This window comes from Elephantulus edwardii, unplaced genomic scaffold (assembly GCF_000299155.1).
Source record: "Elephantulus edwardii isolate Elephantulus edwardi_28Jun2011 unplaced genomic scaffold, EleEdw1.0 scaffold00201, whole genome shotgun sequence".
Lineage (NCBI taxonomy): Eukaryota > Metazoa > Chordata > Mammalia > Macroscelidea > Macroscelididae > Elephantulus > Elephantulus edwardii.
The window spans coordinates 5,055,631-5,075,361 of NW_006399951.1; the positions used below are offsets into that span (position 1 = coordinate 5,055,631).

Here is a 19,731-nt window from a genome sequence, read left to right on the forward strand (position 1 = left end):
TATACTATCATGTCATCAGCATAGAGGGATAATTTTACCTCCTCGTTGCCTATTTGGATACCTTTTATTCCCTTCTCTTGTCTTATTGCTATTAAAAGTGTTTGAAACGTTTTGTGTTCAACTTGCACAGTATTTAAACTCTCGCCTGAATTCATTGTCTGCTATTAAAAACGGAGAGCTTTTACATAAAAATCCCAGTCTTCAACTTCTCCTTGATGTGGAACCAGCATTCCTGCTTAGAGCAACCCGCTGGAACTGTATGGTTATTGCGTTCAGGGAACACACATCTCCCAAGCACTCCCTACCGTTTTGCCCTCATTTCTCTCATTGAACCTTTTCCCTCATGGGAGCCAGCAAATTCCTGGCCTGACGGGTTTCTATCAATGTGTGACATGTTCTTGCTATGTGTCATAGAGTCAGAACCACGTCGCCGCTGACCTCCCACGGGTTTTCAGAGGCAGTGAATGAATCACGCTGGAGAGGGCTAGTCTTTCTGTACAGCGATTGGTGGATTCGAACCTCAGGCCTTTGGATTGGCAGCGGAGCTCCTTACCCACTCAGTCACAGGGCTCCTTGGGGTCACACTGTTGTTAGGTGCCATCAAGTCTACTCCGACATAGAGCAAACCCGTGATTTAAACCTTGTTGCATCCTGTGACGTCCTCCTCATCTCCAGTATCCCATTGCTACGGTAGTTGTGTCCAGCTCACTGAGGGTCTTTCTCTCTCTGACCCTCTAACTTTCCAAGCATGATGTCCTTCTCCAAAGACCAGCCCCTCCTAACCATATGCTTTAAATAGATGAGATGCAGTGTCATGATCCTTGCTTCCAAGGAGCACCCTGACTGCATTTTTCTCCAAGACGTGATTTGTTCTCTTGGCAGTCTGTGGAATATTCAGTGCTCTTCTCCAACACCACCACCCAAAGGCATTGATTCATCTGTCAGCCTTATTGTCCAGCATTTAAATGCATAACAAGCAATCAAAACTAATCGAAGTCCATGTCACATTCGGAACATGGATTTGGAAGTTCAACAGGTGTGGTTTAAGCTGTAACGGACTCCTTGCTACCTGTCCTTGAAGGCTGGAACTTTGCGTTAATAACACTCTCCTTCAACTTGAACATTGAAGATGGCACAAGACAGGGCAGGGTTCAGACCCATTATTCATAGAGCCACTATGTGTCGTAATTGACTTGATGGCATAATAACAACAATTTTATGAGGTGGGGAAATGAAAAGAGATCATTGCCGCCTCTCCCTCACCTGCCACTGGGCCGAGGATTAAAGCAGGAGCTCCAGGGAAACTCCCTTAGAGTGAGTGAGTTCCTTGTGAAAAGTGGTGCAGGGAGGGTGCAGTTACTACAAATCACCACTGGAGGGCAGGCTGGCCTGACTTTCTAAATCTGCACACCTCCAACCCTGGGATGTCCAGGCTCACCAGTGACTTGGCCTAGATGGTGCAGCTTTGCCCTTTACTGCCCTCCACGTTGTCCCCAAGCATAAGGAGACAGTCCTCTGTCCCAGTACCAAGCACTTATCTCACATAGGGACACCCTTAACCCTGGCAGAGGGAGTACACACCTGGGTAAGTGGGACCATCAGCCTGGTCAGAGAAGAGGCGAGGCAGGTGGAGGGTCCTCGAAGTTCACTCAGAAATCCTGGCCCCGCCCCCCAAAAAAAGAAAAGAAATCCTGGGCCCCAAATTCTGTGTCCCCTTCTTGGGGCATGATGTCCAGGTGACTTTGAACCTTGTAGTGGATACCTTCACACCAGGGGTCGTGCTACCTACCCCTCCTTCCCCAGGACCGGAGAATGAGACCCTTAAAACTTGAGCATGTCCCCAACGGGGTGCTCATGGCTGAAATAAACCGCACCAGCCCAAAGCGCCCAAGATAGGAGCAGCACATACATATTTTCATTCTCTGCTGCTTGTTCATTTTCCTCTCGGTGTTGCCCAGATTCACTCCAAGACGTTTCCAGCAGCTGTCAGAGTCTGCAGCGTACCTAGTATCTGGGCCCACCTCAAGTTGGGATGAAATCATGTCCATTTTAGCAAACTGAAGAGACTTCTGCCACCAGCCTCCTTGGAGGCCTGGGCTGGTTTTCCTTCCAGCATGAATGGAGTTCCAGCCTCTCCCCTCCAGAAAGCAGGCTCGGTCTAAATATACACATGATAACAAATAAATTCCAGGCAAAGTCCCACTCTGTGCCAGTGAGGATAGGTTCAAAATGGCACCCCAGTTTCTGACCATGAACTTGTTCACTAAGACTGTGACCCAGTGGGAAGTGCCCGTGTCTACCAGCAAGGCTGGGAGGGGCTCTTCTATTCGCTACTCTATCACTTGGACGCCATCCTATGTTTCTGCAGGTTGAATATGCACCATTCTGATGAGGGTCACAGACTCTTCCTCCCTGGGCCCAGACACCAGGTTCCTAGCCCCCTAGATTATTGTCTGTGTCCCGAAAAGTCCACTCATTGTTCAAGTCGGTTCCTGTCAAACTGTAAAAACGGGCTACAGAAGCTGTAATGTGCACAGAGTTAGGTTCTGCGGGTCTGGGCCTTCAAGCTGGGATTCTAAGAAGGCTTCACTCAGAGCTGGTGCTGTGGGACTGTGGGCCACACTCGGCCAGGTAAGATGACAACTCTGTACATGAGCTCAGCCCTGAAAGCCCGGTTGAATCATCCAGCGAACGTTTAAAAGGATTCCAAATCAGGCCCCAGGAATCTACGGGAAAACAATCGGCATGTTTTAAGTAACAGATGCAGCCCTGGATGTGCCCACCAGTCTGTGCCAGAAAATTTGGAGGACAGCTGACTGACCGGAAAAAGAGATCCATATTTGTTCCCATTTCTAAGAAAGGTGATCCGACCGAATGTGGAAGTCATTCACATCACATCCAAGCAAAATATTACCAAAGACCATCCGAAGCCAGCTAGAACAATATACATCGACAGACAACTTTCAGAAGTTCAAGCTAGGTTTAGAAGAGGCCATGGCACCAGGATATCATTGCTGGTGTCAGATAAATCTTAGCTGAAAGCAGAGAATACCAGAAGAATGACTATCTGTGTTTTATTGACTTTACAAAGGTATCTGTGTGGATCATAAACTATGGCTAACACAGAGAAGAATTAGGATTTCAGAACACTTAAATATGCTTATACAAAAATTTTTATACACACACACAGAGGCTATTGTACAAACAGAACAAGGAAACACTGCCGCATGGTTTAAAATCAAGAATTGTGTGTATCAGGGCTGTATCCTTTCTCCATACCTATTCAATCTGTATGCTTAGCAAACAGAGAAGCAAATTCGAGAAGCTGGACTTTATGAAAAAGAATGTGACATCAGGATTGGAGGAAGACTCATCAATACCCTGCATTATGCAGATGGTACAACTTTGCTGGGTGAAAGCAAGGAGGACTTGAAGTGCTTGCTGCAGAAGATTGAGGACTACCCAGCCTTAAATACAGATTACATCTCAACATCAAGAAAACAAAACTCCTCGCTACTAGGCCCATAGGCAATATGATGACAGATGGAGAAAAGATGGATACTGTCGGCGATTTCCCCTTTCTTGAATCCACAATCAACACCTTTTGTATGAGCAGTCAGGAGATCAGGAGACGTATAGCTTCAAGAAATTCTGCTGTCAGGGACCTCTCCGAAGTGCTAAAGAACCATGAGTTTAAAGACTAAGGTGCATCTGATTCAAGCCATAGTCTTCCAGTCACCTGCTGTGTATCTGAGAGCTGGACAATGAATAAGGATGACAGAAAAAGAATCTATGCCTTTGAGCTGTGGTGTTGGAGAAGAGTACCGAATAGGCCATTGACTGCCAGAGAATGAATACACACGTTTTGAAGAAAGTGCAGCTGGAGTGTCCTTTACAGACAAGCACGGCGACGCTTCATCTCACATACTTTGGGCATGTTGTTAGGAGGGGTAATTCCTTGGAGGGGATCATTATGCTTGGAAAGGTGGAGTTAGCCAAGGAGAGGAAGAACCTCAATGCGAATGATTCCTACAGTAACTGCAAGTCATAGCAATGGGGTCAAGCGTATCGGAAAGGATGTGGATGGCACAGGAGAGGACAGGGTTCAGATCTGCTGGTCACAGGGTTGCAAAAAGAGTAGTTCTCAACTCAATGGTACATAATGTTGTTGTTGTTGTTGTTATGTGCCATCAAGTCACTTGCAACTCATAGCAACCCTACGTACAAACAGCCCTAAACTCTGCTCTGTCCTGTGCCAATCGCACTGTCTCTGACACTCCCATCATTTGTAAACAAAGTACCTATTTTTTTTTTCATTTTTATTTTATCATTTTTTGTGCATTGTACCGTCAAATCAGATCTGATTAGTACAGGAGGAGATTGTCCCTCCTTCTCCAGCAGAGCATCTGGTGGATTCGAACCAGCTACATCTGGGATTGCAGGGCAGCTTCTTGCCACTAGGCCACCAGAGCTCCCTAAAGTACCTGTTTAAATAGAGTTCCCTCTAAGCCAAGGTAGGGATCCCTGGTCTGGAGCCTCTGCCATCTGTTTCAGAGACTGGGGGCACGGGGCAGGTCGCTGACCTCTGTGCCTTGTTTTGCCCGAAGAGAGAGCTCCTCATCCCCCTCCTTCGCCAGATGAAGGAACCGAGACCCAGAGATTTTCCCTGACTTGCCTCAGGGCAAACACTAATAAAGAGGTAGCACAGGACTCAAGCTCGGAGCCTGCCCCAGTTTCTTCATCTGTAAAAAGGATAAACACAATTAGCTGAGGCACAGGGACCTACTTTCATTGGCTGCTGAGACGACTTTGTGGTTCATTTCCACGCATCTTGGGAAGATTCTGGCTCTGGCCCTTTTCTGGTGCTTCCCATCTGCGGTCACCTCTAGACTCAGAACAACAACCTCACCCACTTTCCAAATGAGAAAACTGATGCCCAGAGAGGAGAGGAGACCCAGCCAAGGTTGCGCACGATTTAGTGAGGCTCAGAGTGCAGTTAGGGACAAGAAGGGAAGGGCGCATCGGGGTGGGATTTAGCGGGCTTTATCCTCAGAAGAGAGGGGTCCCCCAGAAGAGGAGAAGGTCCTGCACCCTTCTTGAGTTCTGCTTCTGTCCCAGGCCCACTGCTACATGGCTAAGAACAGCTGGAGCCAGACACACTCTCTGGACAGACAACACGGGAGCTTCCTGTGGGATATCAGCAGGCCAGATCTGATGAGGCAAAGTCGAGGAAGTTCTGAACAGCACCTGGTCTCCCTCCAACCTCCCAACCACCCACGGAGGAGCCGCCCGAGCTGGAAATCTTCCTTGACTCTATGCTCTTGGGAGTCACAAATGACAGGCTCATCCCAGCCCACACCCTCGTCCTGCCCTGGCTGCACAGGAAAGGACCTTTGCTCTGAGGAGGAGGGGATAGTAGGCTGCTCCTTTCTTCAGAGAATAAACACCTGATTAGGAGCCAGGGCCCAGAAGCTTGGTCTACTCATCTGACCCTCGGTCTCCCTACCTTTCACCTCAACATGGGCAGTCCAGGGGGATGTAGGCTGAGTGGGGAGCTCTGGCTTCTTAACCCTGGTGGTGGTGCATTCCCACATGCTGGCAGCTATGACCGTGGTGTGTAAAAAACACTGTAACAGCACCCGGTCATGCCCCAGCGTCTACATGGGCTTGGCACTGTATACAACTTCTGTCTCACTAAACGCTCACGGGCATCTATCTCATGACGCAGCTTTGTCATGTCAAGCTTCCGTTTCCAGAGAAGGAACGTCAAAGAGAATGAGCTCACTCACCCGGTTAGGGACTGCCGTGGCTGGGACTCAAACCCAGGGCCACATCAGCCACGTCCACTCCAACCACGAGCTCCTTGATTTGTCTCCACAGCAACTCCCGCGAGAACAACTGTATTTTCCCAGGATGTCCAAAGTGTCATCCAGCCCATGTGCTCTGGATATGGGCAGTGTGACAGTGACACGCCTCTCATGGAGAGGCAGGGCCATTGATCCCTCCTTTTACTCTGAATGCATCTGTAATAGAAATGACACTTGTCCCTTCCAAGTCTCAGAACCCCCCCCCTCAAACTCACTGCCCCTGTGAGTTTGCCCACAGTGACCCTCCGTCACGTTTCCAAGGCTGTGGAGACACTATCTCTGCGTTAGCACATAGCTTCCTACCGACTACATCAGTACAGCTCCCTCTTCCGAGGCTAACCCACGTCAAAGATGGATAGAGCTGCTCTCTGTTCTCCTCTTGCCATGGACCCAGCCACCATGCTTCAAGGAAAGGCCAACAGGTCATACGGAATCCTCGATAATTCTAGTGACAGTCTCTCTGACAGCCAGGGTCAAATGCCAGCACACATCCTTGTCTTCAGGATCCGGGCACCCAGGACGAGAATTCCCAGGCGAGTCCTGCCTTCCTGAGCCGAGCGACCCCAGCACCAGAAGATGATGATGAATTTGGGGAGATTTGTTATACAGCATAGACAACTGGAATGTCTCTATCCACTCACAGGACCAGCCAGGACCTGAAGCATATCTGGCTCCTCCTGTGTGCTAACTTCCAGGCTCACTAAAGGAGACATGCAATGCTGGGTATGCCAGGGCGTTTGCTCAGTCAAATAAATATCTAGATGGCAGATGTGGACACATATTTGTACCCAGATACACGTCTATGCAGGGAAAAGTTGGTCACGCATGTACACACGGACAGATCACTACTAGGTAGAGAAGACTTGGTGCAAGAAATATTAATAATAACAGCTTTGCACAATGGATGGCTGGAGGGCACACCGCCAGCCCACTCTAGACACCTCACCCCAATCACTATCCTTGAGTCTCCTGACACCTGGCCTTCAAAAAGAAACTTTATCAGGGAATAGACCACAAGGCAGATCCTGCACTTCCTCCAAGTGTGTGATTTAGTGATTTTTAGAATATCTACAGAGTTGTGCAACCATCCCCATAATTCCACTTAGAACATTTTTTTACAACTTACTAGCAGAGAATTGTAGTGGCGGTAACTCCCTCACTTACCCTCTCCCTTCTCCCAAGCCCTAGTCAACCACTGATCTGTTTAATGCATCTATAAACTTGACTATCCTGGGAATTTCATATAAACAGAATCATATAATAAGTGGTATTTTGTGACTTTTCCACTTCTTAGTTTTTCAGGTTCATTCTTTTATCAGAACTATATTCTTTAGTTCCATTTTTCAGCTCAGACAGACCATCATTTTCTTTCTCATAGATTTAATTTTTTTCAGCTTCAATTTGAACTTACATCTGAGTACTTGATGGTCTGTTCCTGGCCTTGTTTTGACTGATGATATTGAACTTGTCCACCATTTCTTTCACTACATGTAGTCAATCTGATTCCTGTAAGCTGTTTAGTTATTTCTTTAAAAATATAATTGCAATGCATAAATCATTGTATAAAATTCTATCTTTTGATTTCCAGTCTTATTTCTGATGCAAAGGCCCTATTTTCCAACCACCAATCATTCTTTATTTCTAACTTTTGGGTTTCAGTCACCAATTATTATTAATGCCTCTTGATTGTATGTTTGGTCAGTTTCAGACTGCAAAAATTGGTGAAGAAATTCTCCATTTCTTCATGGTTAGTTAGTGGTTGGTGCATGTATTTGAGTAATAGTTGTATTATCAGGTCTTCCTTGTATGTGCATGGTAGAATCTTATCACACACATTGTACTTCAAGGCTGATCTTAAAATGCTCTTTTTTTATGATGAGTGTGAAGCCATACCACTCCAATTTGTTTTGTCTTTCCTGGTAAAATTGGTTGCATAATTGTCTGATAAAAAATGGCCACTATCCATGCCAACTTACTAATGACTGATGTTTATCTTTATATATTCCACTTCATTTTTTACAGCTTCTAATTTCCCCGATTCATATTTCATACATTGTTGTTGTGTTATGTGCTGTCGAGTCACCTGCAACCCACAGCAACGCCATGTACAGCAGTCTCACTAATTCTGAAACACCAAACCCCATCTCCCCAGCTACTGTATCAATCCATCTCATCCAGGGTCTTCCTTTCCTGTGCTGTCCCTCCACCCTTCCGAGCATGCTGCCCTTCTCCAAGGACCGGTGCCTCCTGGCCATGTGCCCAGAGTAAGTGAGGAAGAGTATCAAAATTCTAAAGTCCAAGGGGAAACTTCATTTCACCCTCTCCAAGATAGACCCGTTTGTTTTCTTGGCAGTGCATGGTATACTTAAGTTTTCTCCAGCACCACAATTCTCAGGTATTGATTCTTCTTCTGTTATCCTTAGTCATTGTCCAGCTCTCTGATGCATAGCAAGTAGTTGTGAAGACCATGGCCTGGATTAGGTACACCTTAGTCTCTAGACTGACATCATTGCTTTTCAGTATTCTGGTCAGGTCCCTGACTGTAAATTTTTCCCAGTGCAATTTGTCTCTTGATTTCCTGACTGCTGGAGTGTTGATTGTGAAGCCGGGCAAACTGTAATTTTTAACAACCTCAATTTCCTCTCCATCTATCATGGTGCTGCCCATTGGCCCATAGTGAAAATCTTTGTTTTCTTGATGTTGAGCTTCAATCCATATTGAAGGCTGCAGTCCTTGACCCTCTGCAGCAAGCGCTTCAGGTCCTCCCCAGTTTCAGCAAGCAGGGTTATGTCATCTGCATAACACAGATCGTTGATGAGTCTTCCTCCAATCCTGATGCCACATTTCTCCTCGTAGAGCCCAGCCTTACGGATAATCTGTTCTGCATATAGATAGAAAAGTACGGAGATAGGAAACATTGATGGTATACACCCTTCCTACCTAGGGAGCTCCTATTCCAGAACTATGTCTAACAATGCTCCTCTGTTATTCATACACTTTTCAAAGGCCTTCTTAGTTCAGAAGTGAATGGTCAGTCTTTCTTGTTAGTGTGTCTCAGTTTGCAAGCACCACTGAAATCATGGGTAACCATGTTGGTACTTAAAATATGATCATCACAGCTTCCAGCACCTCAGAAGCACACCAGTCACTATAGTCCAGCAAACTGGCAGGCAAATGCTAACCCCCTAAATGGGCAAACTATATAAGACAAAACAAGCAATCAAATATCATAAGACAAACATGCAAACTTGGAGACAGAAAATAAGACTTCTAGCCTGGGACGGTGTATCTGTCAGGCCAGCAGAAGCTTGGCATTGGGTCTCAAGAATAGATTAGAATAGAATAGAATAGATTTGCTGCACTGAACACTTAATATCTGAAGAATTGAGAGAGGACACCACCCATGAATAAAGTGCTGTCATTACAAGAACAGAGAAGAAAGGAAAAACCAAAATGAACGTCTGAAGAGAGTCTAAAACTTGCACCAGCACATAAAGAAGACAAGACAAAGGGAAGAAATGCTGAGGTAAGAGGGCTGGACAGATTTCAAAGGCAGAGCAAAGCATTATCATGAAATGTGCAAAGAGCCTCGAGTTAGAAAACCGAAACACGCTCAGCATTTCTCAAGCAAATAACTGAAGTACAAATTCAAGTGTCGTGTTGCAATACTGAGGGATTCTAGGGGCAAAATCTTAAATAATGCAGGAAGCATCGGAAGAAGATGGAAGGCCAACAACCACATGAAGAAATGCTCAACCTCACTAGCTATTGTTGTTGTTGTTATGTGCTGGTGAGTTGACTCTTAGCTACCCTATGCTCAACAGCTCTGAACTCTGCACTAGCCTGAACCAATTCAGTCTCTGACACACCTATCCCCATTACCCCAGTCACTGAATCAGTCCATCTCATCCAGGTCTTCCCCTCCTGCGCCGTCCCTCCACCCTCCCAAGCATGACGTCCCTCTCCAAGGACTGGTCCCTCCTTATAACATGCCCAAAGTATGTCAGACGGAGCTTCAAACTCCTTGCTTCCCAAGAATGGCCCGGTTTCACCGTCTCCAGGACAAATCTGTTTGTTCTCTTAGTAGTCCATGGCCTATTAAAGAGAGGCAAATCAAAATAATAATGAGATAATCATCTTATCCCAGCATCATTGGCAAAATTCAACAGGACAGCAAATAACAAACGCTGGTGAGGATGTGGAGAGATTGGAACTCTGATGCACCATGGAGTCGGAACTGACCTATAGCCGACTCTCCAGCTCAGGAAGAGATTGTCTATCCTTCCTCTCCTGCTCAGAGTAGCTGGTGATTTTGAACCAAGTGCTTTGGGGATGGCAGCACAGATTCTTACCACTAGGTCACCAGAGCTCAAATACTGGTTGTTGTTATTGTTGTTGTTGTTATGTGCCGTCGAGTCGCTTGCGACTCATAGTGACCCTATGTACAGCAGCCCTAAACTCTGCTCTGTCCTGTGCCAATCGCACTGACTCTGACATTCCCATTCCAATTATCCCAGTCACCGAATCAATCCACCTCATAGAGGGCCTTCCTCTCCTGTGCTGTCCCTCCACCCTCCCAAGCATGATGTCCCTCTCCAAGGACCGGTCTCTCCTCACAACATGTCCAAAGTATGTTAGAGGGAGCGTCAGAATCCTTGCCTCCAAGGAGCCACCCGGTTTAACCCTTTCTGGGATATATCTGTTTGTTTTCCTAGCAACGACTATGGAAGGCAGTGTGGTCTTTCCTCTGAAGACTGGAAATATAAATGCCATTTGACCCAGCTATCTCACTACCAGGAATAATCCCAAGGAAAACAGAGATAAGACACAAAAGAGATGTATGTGCACCATGTTTATTGCAGCAGTCTTCACAATAGAGATAGAAACAGCCCAAGTGCTCATCAACAAACAATGGATAAATTGTGATACATCCACACAATGGAATGTCACGAAACACTATACAACATGGATGAGTCCAGAGGGCATTATTATGAGTGAATTAACTCAGTCACAAAGAGCTAAGTGTTATATTAGACGCTGTTGTAAAAAGAGGGCAGGCTGGGGGAGGTGGCAGAGTAAATAGGAAAGGACCATTGTATTGGAATAACTGACAGTGAAGCTCATTCTGAAAAGAACAGAGGGTAAGACGTAAGACGTTGTGAGTAATGCAACAAGCACTCTGGAGTAGAACATTCATTAAGGAAAGAAGGAAAGCAGGATGGGGGCTACATCTGTATAAATGAGTGAATGAAAAACCAATGTCTGTGTAAACTTCCATTCAAGTCACAATAAAATAAATCATTTTAAGAAAAGCATAGATAAAATGCACTGAGTCACTGTACTGAAAAGAAGGACTCAACACTGAATCATTGCAGGAAGTAGCATGTGATCAAGAAGGAAGAAGTTCAAGTTGCACTGAGAGCATTGGCAAAAAATCCAGGTTCCAGGAACTGATGGAGTGAGGTGTTTCGACACACACATGCCGCCCTGGATATGCTCACTAACAGAGGCCAAGGAGTGTGGAAAATAGCTACTTGTCCAACTGACTGAAAAAGATCCTTATTTATTACCATTCCCCAAACAAGTGATTCAACATAGAGCAGATATTACTGGACAGTATCATCAATATCACATGCATGTAAAATCTTGCTGAAGATTATTTTAAAATAGCTGAAACAGTTCATTGACAGGGAACGAGCAGAAATTCAAGCTGGAATAGGCCATGATGTTAGTTAGAATTAGATAAATGAGGGAAAACTGGGTGGACAGAATGTTAGGATGGATTCCAGTGAGATGGGGGGTGGGCGGGCTCAGTTCTGACAGGTAAGCAAAGACTGCCCACCCCTAAATGTTATTGGTATTTTAGGTATAATTTGTGTTTCAGGTGAAGGAGTGATATCAGGTAACAGTGGATGGGGAATAAGAACCACCCACTAAGCTTTGAACTCTCCACGATGACATCTCATTGGCTCAGACACAGTGACTATAACAATGGGCTCAAGTATATTGGAGATGATGACGATGAAGAAGGAGAAGCCAGGGTTCAGATCTGTGGTTTATAAGGTCCCTATGAGGACAGGGAAGGGTCCAGAGCTGCTGTACATAGGGTCGCTTTGTATCGCGGGTGACTCAATCTATGACAGGTTTGGAAGCAGGAATGGCATCTACTTCCTAAACAACAAGCCTCTGGAAACTCGACGAACTTTGATAAATGTCGATAGTTGTAGAGGGGCTTCAGGCCTTTTGTTCATAGGGTCGCTATGAGTCGTGCTCGACTCAAAGGCAATCAACAACAACAACATGAGTCACAAGTGACTTGATGGCACATAAGTACCACCTTTGGGTTGGCAGAGCATTTCCTACTCACTAGATACCCCCAGCTCGCTTTCCTTAGTTGTTGATGTTATGTGCCACTGAGCCACCTATGACTCATACTGACTCATATGACTCAGTATAAGAGCCCTAAACCCTGCTCTATCCTGTGCCAACCTCACTGTCTCCAACATTACCCCATTACCTCAATCACTGAATCGATCCCCTTTTGCACTCTCCCTCCAATCTCCCAAGTCCCTTTCCAAGGACCAGTCCCTCCTTGCAACAAGATTAAGTAATATTCCATTGTCTTCACTTACCCATTCATCAATTGGTAGGAATTTAAGTTGTATTTAAATTGTTACCATTTTTTCCTAAGGCTGTGAACACTCACAATTTTTGTGTAGATACATGTTTTCACTTCCTGGGGTAGTTACCCAGGACTAACCCTGCTATGGCCTGTGACCTTTGCCCTCTCTGCCCCTTGATCGGGGATCTACTGCCACCCTCCTCGGTGAGCCCCACTATGTCATCTTTCAGGTCACTTAGAAGAAGCCTCGCCTCGCTGGGTTTTCTGTGCTTCCTGGTCACCCCATCTCCAGCCTTTGCCTGCTTATAACACAATTAATAGGATTGCCCAGGGAGCTCTGGTGGCCTAGTGGTAAGAAGCTGTGTGCTGCAGTCCCAAAGGCAAGTGGTTCAAATCCACCAGCTGCTCTGAGGGGGAAGATGGGCGCTTTCCTTGCAAAAATCTGCTGCAGGGTCAGCTTCAGGCAGTTCTGACCGACAGAACACAACATGCTTGCCTGAGCCCTGGTCTGGCTCCACAGAAGTGACCAACCTAAGGAGAGGGCCTGTCTGTTTGGGGTCACCACTGTCTTCCCCCGTGCTTGTCTCTCCTGCTATATAGCAAGGAGAAGAGACCGATTTGGGAGCCAGAGCCAGAGCAATCAAGAAAGGCTTCCTGGAGGAAGTGAGGCTGGATCTGGGTCCAAGACCCACAGATAGGTTGCTTTATCCTTAGGTAGGGCTGAAGGGTCTGTGGGAAAGAGAAAAGAGAAGAGCCGGGAGAAAGGACGGCTGAGTAGGGGTCTGACAGACATGGAGCAGCTTAGACTACGAACGCTGTTTCGCTATTTCGTAGCAGCCCCTCTTAAGACTGCGAACTGTCAGTGACTCAGACTCAGACGTTAAGAGAATGTTCGCAAGCTGCTGCAATGAGCATGCCATGTTAACTCTAACCTTCCCAGAATAAAGGAAAAAACATCCCACAGTGAAGCAGGTTAACTCTTAGTTGCCCAGTCTGGGTGCTGCAGTCAGTCAAGGGCTTTAAGCAGAGCTTTGGGCTCCTTGCCACCACTCTCACCACAACTGGGTTCCATGAGACCGGGCTGGTGGACGCTTTTCTTGAGGAATTCGCCATGCTGCACAGAAGTCCTCCCAGGAGCCAGCAGCCAGAGCGCCAACCAACAGAGAGATGCATTTAAGAAGCTTTGCCTCTTCACCGGGCCTCCAGGTCCCGTCTAATTGCCTCACGCTGAAGAGCTCTAAGCTACGTTCTGACTAATCTTTCGTTATCTTCTGGCAGAGAAATATGTGTCATCTCTTCTGCGTCTGGTGACAGGAAAATGACGAGCCCTTTTGCTATTGGAGTGGGGTGGGGGGAGATGTAAGAAAACTGTCGTCCAAATGCAGCCCATTTTGGCCCAGAACCTAACCTAGTGATGTACCTACCCCTCGAGGGCGCAGCTCTGCGCTCATCTGCCCTCGGGGTCCAGGGGGAACCCACAGGCGTGTGGCTGTGTCTGAACCCTCGATTCCCGCGTCCGAGGTCGTGAGTGCAAAACTCGGAGGCGCTGAGACTGCAAAAGGGACTAGTTCAAGATTGGGACAAGAACCCGCGCGCGGTTTACGGCTTGCAGCCTTGAACGTCCAGATCCTCGGGATCCAGGCCTCGAGCAGACCGCGCAGACCCCCGCGCCGCTGGGCGCTGGGCGCCCGGAGAAGCCTGGGCGCGCCGCCCGCGGGCGCCAGGCGCGGAGAGCGAGCGGGACAGCGCCCCGCTCCGCCGCGTGCAGAGTGCTCGCCCCTCCAGGAAGCGCGAGCCTCGCCTCCCCAGCCCGCCCCTCCTCGGCCGGAGGGAGGAGCCCGCGCTGTCGCCGTAGCCCGCCCGCCCGGGAGAAGGACCGGACCCTGAGCGCCGGGGAGCGCACGCGAAGGCCATGGCCTCACGGGCAGCGCCCTGAGCCCGCCTCGCGCGTCCCGGGGCCTGGCCGAGCGGAGGAAGTACCTGGGATGTCGGCGCGAGCCGGGGCGCGGGGAGCGGCGACCGCCTAGTGCGGTAAGTGGGGCCGCGGTGGGCGACGGGCGGGCGAGGAGTGGCGCAAGTGCTCAAGTTTGACCCTGGGGCTTGCCTTCAGGCCCCGCTGGAGGGGTCCGAGGGGAGCTGGGTGCCCCCTCCAAGGGGCCGTGACGCCGCCCACCTCCCCAAAATACTGCTCCCCGCGCACGGCCGGACCCGGGCTCTTTGGGGACTCAGCGTGGCCCCGGCCACGAGGGGGCGCTGTGGCGTCGCCGGGCTGCTGCTGGGGAAGCGGCTCCCGCCTGGGCCGAGGCCCGCGGTGCTAGGGACTCGCCTGCGGGCCCCGCCAGCCTGGACGACGGCTGGAGGTCGCAGCCCCCACCGCTAACGCCGCCGCTGAGGGCGTGAAGTCGGGCTGCTCCTTGCCTGGCACCCTCGATCCCGCAAACTGCCCGAGGGCGGCCCCCCGAAAGGGAAGGCGGAGAAGCGGGGTGGGAGCTGGGAAGCTTCCCAGAAGTCGGTGTGTGTTTGCAAACTAGTTTTTTTTTTGCGCAAAAGCTGTCTGGCACCTGTGTGTTTAAAAGGCATGGAAAGAGAAAGAACAAGGTCCCTTTTTCCTGTTCTCGCGGCGCCGCCGGTCTGAAATAGACTAGCACTCCCTCCTCCCTTCTCTTCCCGCTCATCCTCTGGCCTCAGGCTCCTGCCGATAGACCGTGCACACACACACACCTTTGGTGGTGGGGCCACCTCAGAAGAGGGCCTTGATTTGTCCTAGGTCAAGTTACAGGTGGACTTTTCAATGAGCCCCTCCCGTAGGCTGCTGGGGCTGCTGCTGCTTGCTGTCTTTCCTCCCTGGGTCCCTTGCGGACTGGGGGAAGCCTGCCCTCTGTTTCGTCTGTCTTCAGTTGTGGCTGTCACTCAGAATGGAAGCTAATTCTGCCTTTTGAGGCATCCACAACTTCCGTCCGTGGGGCCCAAGAAGCCTTTTATTAACAGGAAAACAGGTAATTTCAGCTGGTAACATTCACAGCTGTCTGTGGAGGGTCTTGTTGGAGATCTTCCTTGCAGAGATCAGACCTCACCTCTGACACCTGGTTCTTTATCTGTTAAGAGGGCCAGTTGTTCAAGCCTTGCCTGCCTTAAAGGAGTGGTTTCAGTGCTGCCCCCTGACATGGGGCATGGTGAGTGCTGGGACGGTCCTATGTGGGTGATAAAGCTGGCTGGGTGGGAGGGGTCACCCAGGCAAGTTTTTCCCATGGAAAGAACCAGCAGCTAAAGCTGGGAATACTTGGGGATGCTTGAGTCTCCACACGTTCCACTTCCTGCCATGCTTTGTCACCCGTGGATTTGGGGTTTTTCCATTTTTGAAACGAGGCAAACTGTGGTATGATCCAGTTTGCAAGGCTCCTTAGAAGTTCAAACCAACAGATGGAGGTAGGAGTTTGCAAAGTGGGGTGTCTCTCCAGGTGTATTTCAGGGGACCCTGCCTGAGCCATTAGAATGAGCAGCAGTGGCATAAGTGAAAAGGCTCAGGGATAGAGGCTGAGCTTCTAGATCTGTGTTGGAGACACAGTCCTCTGTGTACTATTGTAACCAGTTAGGGTTCCTATGTATTTCTATAAAGGTAGATAGATGTGAGAAAGGGCTGTGCGCCAGCACCATGCCTGGCACGTGGTAAGCACTCAGTAAAAGTTACCATGGTTATTTAAAGGGATATTAGTAATCCTGACGTGTGGGGTATCAGCTTTCAGAGTTCCCTCTGGAATTTTCTCAAACCAACCCGTCCCTCCTCCCTCCGTGCCTGCCTCCTTCTGGGAGAGATGAACCTCTGACTTCTGGGCTGTTAGTGATTTCTGGTAGGTTAGAGGACGCAGAGGTCTGAGTGGGAAGGTTTACCAAACCCAGGTGTGAGGAACACCGGGAGCAGCAGTGGGGTCTGGATGCTCGGCTCCCTCCACCTTGGGCAGAAATCCCAAGAGCAACGTCTGATATTTTCTCTGCTCCTATTAGATAGAGCCAGGGACATCCTCTCCGTACAGGGTCCCATAGTAAGAAGACTGATGGCATCCCCCTCCCCTTCACCCCTCCTCTCTCTCTTACCCACAGCTGATTGCTGAGTCAGAATCAAAACATGTCAGGAATCTAGCCCCTCCTTGGAAAATGTGGCCTCAGAGAGGGGGCAGGACTCCCTCCCTTCTGCCCCACCCCATGCACAGTGTGGACTCTGAGATCTTGGGGACGGTCATGTCCCACGCCCTCTCTGTCCAGAAGGGGGAATACGGAGGTCCTATGGAAAGGGTGCCTTTCTGAGGTCCTCTACCACATGACAACTGAGCAGAGTATGTCCTTGGCTTCCAGTTCCGAGTCCTCCCCTATCCGGCCACCAATCTGGGCTCCTGTGGTGTGTGACCAGAGAGACTGCTGTCCCCTGTCCAAGTCCTGCAGGGTTTCCTAGTTGCCTGTCCACACTTTTTTCTTCTGGGGCTGAGATGAGGCTGTTGTTGTTAGAGGCTGTCAAGTCAATTTCAACACCATGTGATACCAGGTGACAATAGCCCCATTGGCTACACTCTTAGTTATAACAGATTGCCAGATCATTCCCTGCAGAGATGATGAGAGTTTGAACCTTTCGTTTAGAAGTCCCGTGCTTATCTGTTGTACCCAGGGCTCCTGAGATGGGGACTCACGCTGTTGTTGTTGTTGTTGTTATGTACTGTCAAGTCAGAAGCAACTCCTCGCTGAGCCTCCAAAGCCTTTTCAGGGACAGTAAATTGCACGAGAGGAGAATGTCCATCTTTCTTCCAAGGAGCAGCTGGTGGACTTGAACCACATGATTTGGGCTGGCAGTGCAATTTTTCAGGGCACTTGCTACTCTTTTTTAATTTTATTTTATTATTTGTGTGTGTGTGTGTACCGTCAAATCAGATCTGACCAGTACAGGAAGAGATTTGCCCCTCCTTCTCTTCTCCTCATCTGGTGGATTCGAACCTCATACCTCTGGGATTGCAGTGCAGCTTCTTGCCACTATGCCACCAGAGCTCCCTCACTTGCTACTCTTGAAAGTCTTATTATTTATTGATTTGTATCTACTCTTACTGTTTCCTGCTGCCCTCCCTCCGAGAGTGTTAACTTGAGAATAAGTTGCTCCTAAGTCTTTGTGAGACAGATGACGGAATCTGCCCTCTTAGTCACTTGCAAAGTGGGTCATATTGGGTGATGGAGCTGGGAGATTTATGCGTTTGCCCTTCCAGAATTTCGGTCTCAACTTGCATAGTTGGGAGACCGTGTGGGCTTGCTGCGTGACAAGGGGCAAGTATGGGCCTGGGGTCCAGGGAAAGGTGTGGATCTGAGAAGGAGGGACACCACCTGGCACCAAAGGTGGGGGGTGGGAGAGGCAGAGGCGATGGCAACTAGTATCTGAGATGGGGCATCCCCTGCCCACCCATTGGTGTGGGGTGCTAGAGAGAATTACCCTTTCACTTGTTGTCTAAGTCTGAACCTGTCTGACCTCATCCAGAAAATAAGAGTCCTCAGAGCAGAACTTCTGCCTGCTGCTTGCTTCATGGGCTCCTTAAGGCCATAGTGAAAGGGCTTCTAGACTGAAGAGGGCTGGGCACACATATAATTCTTACCACTGCCACCTTGGGTCCTATCTCTCTCTCTCATCACGCAGCCTGTCCATTGACCAAATGCCCATTGTGGAGCTTCTCTGTGCTGGGCACTCTGCTGTCCATTGTGGAGACCCGGCTGGTCCTGTGCTCTAAGGGTCTGAGAGCGTCCAAAGGCAGAGAGACTAGCAGCTGATGAAGGGACAGAGGATGTCAGAGAGTGGAAACACCCTGGAGGATAATAAAGTGGAAGGAAGCAGTCCTGATGATGGGGACTTGTGGAGAGGACTCAGCGAGGTCTCTTAAGGAGGAGACAGCCCTGGACTGAAATCTCACGGGAGATTGGTCTCTTGTTCAGGGCTGTTTGTATCCTCAGCGGTGCCTGGTGCCCAGCAGATGCTCGGGAAATATTTAGAGGAGGAATGAGAGAAGACTCAGCACATACTCGGAAGTGGAGATGGGCTTGGTGTTCTAGGAGCCCCTCCTCCCAGCGGCTCAGCTCAGCCTCCCTCAGAGGCTCCTGTGTCTCTTCAGAAGCCAGCCACTGGCCTCCCCCCAGGAGCTTGGTTCAGCTCCCCACAGCCGCTTCCTCCAGCATGGTAACCACAGTTACCCTCCCACCCTCTCCTGAAGGTCCCACCCCTAGCAGAGCTGCCTGGGGTCTGGTTTGTCATTATCTAACTGATGGGACTGTGGCCTCCAGAAGTTATGTTTGCAGCCCCAACCCCTGTGAAAATGACCCCGCTCGTATAGTAGTTAAGCACTCAGCTGTTAATCCAGAAGTCAGCAGTTCAAAGCCCCAGGCCCCTCTGCAGGAAAATGATGTGGCCGTTTGCTTCCATAAAGCCTTGGAGGCCCTCTGTGGCAACTCTCCTCTGCCCTGCGAGGCAGAATTTCTTTGACAGCAGTGAGTTTGAGTGTGGGGTTGTTTGGTTATCAGACCGTGCTGCAATAGGGTGAGTCCTCTGTCCCTAATGTCTGAGAGTGAAGCTTCATAAGGAAGAACAGACTAGAGGGAGACACGCACAGGGAGATGAGACGTGGGAGAAATCGTGTACAGATCTGGAGTATCAAGCAGTGCCTATGGCGACAACAAGAGTGAGCCCTTCCCACAGCCAGACCTCTGTCCTCCAAAGCTATGAGACAAAAAAAAAAAAGGGCTCAATTCCTTATATCAAACTAGCTAAAGTTTCTGCTGTGTTGCTTCTAGGGTAATAACAATGATAGAGTCCACACCATGTAATGTCATTTAAAGTTTCACTTAAAAGATATGAACTATACCGAATGAATTTCTGAAGATATATGCTTGCCTTATCCTTTGGAGAAAAGAGTAATATACCTTTTAAATGCCAATTTAAAGATGTCTTAATCTTCCTCTTGAAAACATTTTATGTATAGTGTAAACAGTCTTGGTAACAGCAGGGTTTGGCTTAACCTTGTTCTTTTTATTGGATATCTTCAAGGGGTTATATTACATATGATTCATTTTGTAACTAAAAGTATTGAGGCTATTTGGAGACATTATTTCAGAAAAGGGTCTCTTTTTTTTCATCATATATCTATCCTTCAATAGAAACAATTTTTTTACAAGTTCAGGAAATATTTTTGTCGTGTATATACATTTGAAAGATTCTTTTCTAGA

General features: G+C 48.6%; 1 protein-coding gene across 1 annotated transcript in view; it reads left to right on the forward strand.

Annotated features, from left to right (window-relative positions):
* Window positions 1–14,869, forward strand: part of NLRC5 (NLR family, CARD domain containing 5) — a 99,920-nt gene extending 85,051 nt beyond the window's left edge. The window contains exons 48-50 of the mRNA XM_006897140.1: window positions 14,131–14,340; window positions 14,418–14,520; window positions 14,600–14,869. Of these exons, the coding sequence (XP_006897202.1) occupies window positions 14,131–14,340; window positions 14,418–14,520; window positions 14,600–14,869 (583 nt within the window). The remainder of the gene's footprint in view (window positions 1–14,130; window positions 14,341–14,417; window positions 14,521–14,599) is intronic.
* Window positions 14,870–19,731: the final 4,862 nt, after the last annotated feature.